General features: G+C 39.1%; 1 protein-coding gene across 7 annotated transcripts; it reads left to right on the top strand.

Annotated features, from left to right (window-relative positions):
* Positions 1–601: 601 nt before the first annotated feature.
* Positions 602–7,640, top strand: zfand2b.S (zinc finger, AN1-type domain 2B S homeolog). 7 transcript variants are annotated; one of them, XM_018237577.2, is made up of 12 exons: positions 648–738; positions 1,423–1,512; positions 1,718–1,798; positions 2,529–2,604; positions 3,186–3,280; positions 3,626–3,757; positions 4,029–4,180; positions 4,948–5,046; positions 5,642–5,696; positions 6,092–6,168; positions 6,630–6,705; positions 7,359–7,640. In XM_018237577.2, the coding sequence occupies exons 4-12, from the start codon at positions 2,550–2,552 to the stop codon at positions 7,407–7,409; spliced, it is 792 nt and encodes a 263-aa protein (XP_018093066.1). In that variant the 5' UTR covers positions 648–738; positions 1,423–1,512; positions 1,718–1,798; positions 2,529–2,549; the 3' UTR covers positions 7,410–7,640.
* Positions 7,641–7,655: the final 15 nt, after the last annotated feature.

Here is a 7,655-nt window from a genome sequence, read left to right as displayed (position 1 = left end):
GGCTTTTAGCAGAGAGCCCAGAACAGCTAACAGGTGCAAATAAGATACTTTGTAACAAATTTCAGACACAAAAACACAGTTTAGACAAGGAGAAATATTTTCAAACTTTCATAACCTGGCAAATTTTGTAAAACAAACATGGTAATTAGGGGGTGTGGCCACAGAAAGGGGTGTGGTTAAAAAAATTGCTGCGCTATGTGCGGAAAAAATTTTTTGTCCCTCTTTTTACTTCCAAAATGTTGGGAGGTATGTGTAAAGCTCAGGGCAGTGCTGTTAAGTTGCTAGGAAGTGGGACCCTAGCAACCATAGCCTTTGGAACTAAAAAATTATGATCAACGTATAAACAGCAGATCAGTATAATACAATAGACTTGGAATATGTGTGAAGCTTGCTAAATAGGCCATTTACTTTTCTCTGGGACCTACCCACCCACTGTCGGTGTATTAGTCGACACGGGCCGCCAAATAAACTCAAATAATGACTGAGCAGTGACGATAACAAAAAAATCCCACTAACATATTTCATAAGACTGACAGATCAATCCCTGACCTACAACTTGATGACGCTGGTTTATCTAAACATCCGGGTGTACCAACATGTGAAGGCCACGCCTCATCCTGAATAACAACCCGACTGGGCTTAACGATTGGTTCTGTGTGGAATGCATCGACCGTTTCCTGGGAAACGGGCAGGAAGTGACGGTATTTGTGGGTGTATGAAGCTCAGGGCAGTGCTTTGGTGAGTATTATCAGCAGGCAGAGGGGATGTTCGGAGAGCGAATTTAAGACTCGAGTCGTGTGGGTTGTTGTTGATAATTGGGATTCACGTTTATTTGAGCTTTAACCCCATTCTCTTGTCAGTGTGTGCCAGTCTAAAGTGTATGGAGGTGGAGAGGGAACTGCACAATATAAGGCCTGGGGGCTTCCCAGTAATAGGCAGAATTACATAAGCACTCACTGGTCACTTACCTTGGTGGATAAGTAATAAAAGTATTTAACACCCAGTCTCTTTCACTGGTTGGTGGGTATTTTTAGCTCTAATAAACAAGGATTAGGGAGCACCAACCATCAATTGTGATCAAGTGGATTAAACATGATTAGTGGAGGGACTGCAACAATATGGGTCAGATCTTTTCTCTTTCCTACTAATCGTATTTTTAGCTCTAGATGTATTTATAATATTGGTAAGTCGTCAGCAGAAAGTGGAGCTAAAATGTCTGTAAAGAAGTCAAGGCTCAGGCCAGCTTTTATTGAGAGTGGGCTGAAAGAACAACATTAGCAAATGAAATAATATTAAAGTTGTTTTTCCTTTCATTTAATCTGAAAAGGAATTATTAATTACACCTCGTGCGGTGTTGGTTTAAAATATAGTTTACTAGCTCTGAATAAATAAGCTCTTTCCCTGTGTCCTTTTCATACACAGAAGAGAAGATCGTAATGCTAGAGTTTAGCTGTGAGGGAGATCTAATTAAATACTTCTAATTTCTAATTTCTGCTGTGAAGAATTAATAAGGTGAGAACAAGGATAAAGAGGGCTTTAATTTCACAGTCCTTTACGGTTTGGTGTAATGTAATTAAACACATACACATATTTCATATATAAAAACAGTTGGCTGAATACATGTTTATTCATTGAACTCATTCTGAATGCTGGTGTATTTAGCACTAGTTAAAGCTATTGTACCCTAGCAGTGCTATACATGTACACCTATTTCCAGCAGGACAAATTAGACAGAAGTGCCACCCACTTTGGGACTTACAATTAAGGACTGTCTGGCCTACATTGGCACCATAGGACGGTATGTAAATAACCTTTTTGTTAAGGGGCAGTTAATCTTGCTATAAGTCATATGAAACTCTTGCTCTGATTCTGAGTCAGTAGCTGCAATACCAGCTATAAAAGACAAATAGAATGCTTTACTTTTGCTGAAAATAAAGTAGTGGCAGTCACATAAGTTCCAGGAAATTTTCTTCCCAGGCACAGGCAAAACACATCTGCCTTTTCCAGTTGTACATAAGAATGCAGCATCAATGTAGATACTAGATTTGCTTCCATTGCTTAGGATATATACAGTGAATAAAGTACCTCCTCTTGTAAAATATAAAATATAAGGATATTATAAGTTACTGAGGAGTTTCATGACCATATAAAAGGACGAGGCCAAAGGCAGAGTGTTTTTATACAGGTCATGGAACTCCGAGGTAACTTCTAATATCCTCATATTTTACAACTGGGGGTACTTTATTTATTATAATACACACATTTCAGTGAATCATGTGACAGAAATGACATCACCGTTTATAAAGATATAATTTACAAGATAGTCATAGCTTTTGTGTATTATATGCCTATACATGCCAAACCTGAAAGTGTACTGCTAAACTGATTGCAGCAATTGAAATGAGGTGTGGAGGCCGACCAAATTTAACATTTTCTCATGTTTGTGGGATTGTCTCCTGTATGCTGTCAATGATTCATAGAATTATGCAAGTAAGTGCACTGATCATCTCTTATGCTATTTACAATAGACCCTGCTTGTGCTATTCAATATGGAGTTTCCTGACCTAGGGAAGCATTGCTCTGAGACAACATGCAAACAGCTTGGTAAGAAATCTCTGACTTGATTTAATGTAAACCAGTACTGTGTGTTTGTGTAGGTAGTGGTTTGGTTATTTGACATGTCACATGTCTGTAGGCAGCATTATAGAAGTGGTTATACCATACAAAGATGGCTGGGATAGTAATGTCTTGCTCCCCCTGTATTAAATTTCAGCATTTTGTTATATTTTTCTTATTACACTGCACTATAGTAAACTGCGGGTATAGTTTATTCTACACAAGGAGCAGTTCAGGCTACTCTCCTCTGTGGGTACCCACATAAAAGCTATAGGGCAGATCCAAGTGTTTGACTTAAGCAGGGAGGCCCATGAGGGCTGCCAGCTGTTTATTGCATACACATCCAAATGCAGTTGAGCAGAATATCTGCCTGGTCAATTACTAAATACTCAAGAACAAGCCAATTCTAGTTTTGGATAAGCGATCATCAGTTCCTTTGCAGAGGTGCTAATTTTATTGGTCGAGGCTGGCAACATATTTATCATGTGTCTGGCTCAGAGTGTGGGGAACAATTGACGTAACCATGCCAGTTGTGTGTTCATCATTGCAATCATGTGTTTGTTCCATAGATTTCCTGCCTTTAAAGTGTGATGCCTGTGAGCAAATATTCTGCAAAGATCACATCGCTTACGCACAGCACCAATGCAGTTCAGCATATAAAAAGGTAATTGCTATTTTAATTATGTTGTTTAATAGCCCTTCTCAAACTAAGGATGCACTCGCACACTAAGGAGTTCTCGGCAAAAGCCTGAGCCCAACGCCAAGCGATATCCGAATGCTGCATTAAATATATTTAAAAATCATTAACTATTCATATTTGAACAGAATCTAAAAACATCTGCATGATCTGGAAAAAAACATAGTTGTTTTTAGTTATCCAGTCACAGCTGATTAATTTTGTCTGAGTACTAGGGATATAGCCAAATCCAAAAGTACTGGGGTTACATGCAATCCTTTTAACATTTTAGCCATGTATTACATTGTCTTTGGATTATTCTTTTCTTTATAGGATGTCCAGGTTCCTGTTTGCCCCCTATGCAATACCCCAATTCCAGTAACAAGAGGACAGACTCCTGATGTTGTTGTTGGTGAACACATTGATCAGGACTGCAAGTCTGACCCAGCTAGGCAGAAGCGGAAGGTAAGAGTTTTATAAAGGGACTGCTACAGACGTGATGCACGTTTACTTTTTCAATATGGATGATTTGGGACTGGTCTTTGGCAGAAAATATCAAATGGAATCCTTGAATGCAAATGTCAGGTCATAGTCTGATTGTTTTAGAGGATTGGTTCGGAACAGTTCCCATTAGGCTGTGCGTTCAGGTACCTTTGAAATCTTAAAATCTGATTATGGCTTTTCTAGTTTGATCTACAAATTGGACAGTGTTACATATCTCTTGATTTTGTCTTAGATTTTCACTAACAAGTGTGCGAAGCCAGGCTGCCGACAGAAAGAGCTAATGAAGGTGATTTGTGAGGATTGCCATGGAAACTTCTGCCTCAAGCACAGACACCCACTTGATCATGACTGCAAGGGGAAGAGCGCTCCCATTTCCAGGGCTGGGTAAGTAAGTCATAGGTAAGAAAACCATAGGAACAACATTTGCCTTGTGGTTACTATATCTAGTATTCAACTTTTTCAACTGCACCATGTCTTTTTAGCTGCTAGTCGTAATCCCTAAGGGTTTCACATTCTTTTATTTTGTCTGCATTTGAACCCACCACATTCTTACCATTAACTGAACCAGAGATCAGCCAATCAGTAAGTGTTGCAGACACACAAGTACTTCATTAAAGGGGTGGTTCACCTTTAAGGTAACTTTTAGTATGATATAAAATGTCCAATTCCAAGCAACTTTTCAATTGGTCTTCATTATTTATTTTTTATAGTTAATTTGCTTTCAAATGGGCGTCGCTGACCCCGTCTAAAAAGCAAATGCACTGTAAGGCTACAAATGTATTGTTATTATTACTTTTTATTACTCGTCTTTCTATTCAGGCCTCTCCTATTCGTATTCCAGTCTCTTATTCAAATCAGTGCATGGTTGTTAGGGGAAATCAGAACCTAGCAATCAGATTACTGAAACTGCAAACTGGAGAGCTGCTGAATAAAAAGCTAAATAACTCAAAAACCTTACATAATAAAAAATGAAAACCAATTGCAAATTGTCTCAGAATATCACTTTATACATCATGCTAAAAGTTAATTTAAAGGTGAACAACCCCTTTAAGGTGCAACACTCCAGGTCCTAAAATAAATGTAATATATACACTAAAAGTAAAAAAATATGTATATGTTTTATTTATATCATGTGCTGCTCTATCTTAAAGTCATGTGGCTTTGCTGAGATCCCAGGCTTCCACTTCAAAGGCATCAGCGTATTCCAGTCATGCAGCACCAAAACCAGCCATACAGCCTCCTCTTAGCAGGTAAATCATTTTTGTGTTTATGTGTGCTGAATGCCATCTTCCCAAAAAAATTATGAAAGTGAATGCAGGCAATTAACCTTGTGGCAGACAGTGCTTTTGATCATAGATTCCCGAGACATCACACGGGCAGTGCTTGAATGTGGGCTGTGATTGGCCCATGATTAGTTGGATGTGTCTGGGAATTCCCAGTCTGTACCATAGAAGTGGATCTCGGGTGACCCAAAATATTTTCATTGTGTAGACAGCAGGCAAATTGCCCTGAGTGCCACCAGATTAGTAGAGTTGACAGCTAGACAGATTATATAGTAGCTGTCTCTGACTTTTGGAACTGTAGGGGCTTATTTACCCTGATATTATTGGTAAGCATGCATGGCATGAGGATTATTGTTCTCAGATAAAGATCCTATAAATATAGACTAAGATGGAGTCAGTGGAGTGACTATTCCACTGAACTGAAGTGGATTGGGACAAATGAGTAGGCAGGAAAATTAATTGAGTAGGGTGTAAGGAAGGAGTGGCTGTAGTGTTGATGCTGTAATATAAATGATGAGCAGGCACCGTCTCCATATAACTCCATTTTCCCTGTCTCTTTAAGGACAAGTGTCCCCAGCGCTCAACCTCCTGCTGCTGCATCTTTGCAAAATGGGTTGGTAGGTACTCATTTCTCCCGCTCTCCCTCTAAACACATGATGAATAACACAGAAGTGTACATATTAGATGGTTTCTTTAGCATTTGCCTGTATTGCATAAAGGTTCTTAAGTGGGCCCAAATCCATCTCATGCCAGTCAGTTAAATAAGGGGGAAATATACCTACATGGGACTATATCACTGCTAGTTTCATAGCATATTAGCTTTACAATTATTTATCTAGCCGTGGTCTCGTTAAAGGACTTGTAGTACCTGAAATAATGTCTGCTGCAAACTAGTATTCCTTTGTATGCTGCAAACTATGAATGCTGTGTGTTTCTTCCCTTCGTGAGCTAATATTGAGTGTTACTTTTCTACCAAAATGTCTTGGGTCTGACTCTAAATTTGCTCTGTCAGACAGAGGAAGAGGCTCTCCAGAGGGCACTAGAAATGTCACTTTCAGAATCTGCTGGAGCTGCAGCACAGTCGGGCAAGTGAGTACAGTTTCACTGACTGGATTGGTGGGTGTATAATATTTGGTTTATAAGGGTCCACATGACCTAAAACCTCATCCACATTTTTTTTTAGATTTATTGGTTACTTACACCTGGGTAAGGGAATAAAGTATCTCCCTAAAACTAAGCCAGTTATGGATCTGGTTTTCTTTGCTTTCTGTTCATAGGTTGCTCTTTTCCAGGTGTTGAAGCATGAATTGGTTCTGACCAAAAAGCCAATAAAGAATTGTAAAGAGCGCAGACTAGGAACAGAAAGTCTAGAAAATTAAAACACTATACCTAGAGCAGTTCTAGGATAAGAAAGCATGCAGTTACCTAGGCACAGGCCAATGTTTTAGCCCAATTGGTCTTTCATAAGGCCATTTATGGGGCATCACCCTAGGTTTTCTCTTATTCTAAAATTTTAGATACCACAGTGTTTGTTAACTATGTTATTTCAGCTCTCAAGAGGAAGAGGATTTAGCTCTGGCACAAGCTCTCTCAGCAAGTGAGGAGGAATACAGGCAACAGCAGGCGGTGAGTTTGCTAGTATGGCTCTTTATATTAGAGAAAATTGTAAATGCTCATAAGCTATGTGGGTATAGCTTGTTGTGTGCCCAATTATCTGTATATATGTATACAGTTTGGGTGGGAGCTTTCATACTGTGTCTCTTAGACAGCACAGTATCAGAGTATAACTTATTGTGTGCCCAGAAGGCCAGAACATCTTTATATTTGTATTCATATTTATCGATGGGAGCTATCATACTGTGTCTAGTATGTGGGTTTAGCTTATTGTTTGTATATCTGTAATATGTATGTACATACTGTAGGGTGTACAAGGGTATAGTTTATTAAGTGCATAAACCATTTGTGCACTCTATTCATATTTGGGTAGAAGCTGGCATATGAATTATATGCTACAACAGAAATTGTCTTTTTATAATAGCTGGATGGGAAAGTTCTAATTCGGTTTGTTGGAGCCACTAAAATTACATAAACCTTTGTTACAAAGTAATATGCTGAGCTTTAGCACTGGGAAAGAGACTATAGGGAGGTAGACACTTTCATGTTGTTATTCAGGAAACCAATTTCTTGTATAAGAGGAATTTTCTTGCAATAATATGGACTTTATTTATGTTATATCTAAAAGCAATGCATGGCTGGCTAAACTTTCCTGTGACATTCAGATCCAAGGACAGAATCGAAATGCCAAACGGTCTATGTGCAACATTTCATAGCTCAGGAGCCAATGGAACGTAGACTGCAGCACAGACACGTCACCGACTATTTCTACAGGCTACTCTGCTCTGTGGACACAGAGGGTCGTTTCCTCCTGCCAGCGCTGATTGGATCTCAAGGGAAGCAGCTACTCTGTTACGTTTGTGCAAACAAGTCAGCTGTATAGTCTTGTAATAATAAATCCTTTTCTGATCTGCTGCGTTCCAGAAGCAGTAGGTTTGGTTCATGAAGGAAGAAGTTTCACT

This window comes from Xenopus laevis, chromosome 9_10S, assembly GCF_017654675.1.
Source record: "Xenopus laevis strain J_2021 chromosome 9_10S, Xenopus_laevis_v10.1, whole genome shotgun sequence".
Lineage (NCBI taxonomy): Eukaryota > Metazoa > Chordata > Amphibia > Anura > Pipidae > Xenopus > Xenopus laevis.
This window is presented reverse-complemented; position numbering and strand designations above follow the sequence as displayed.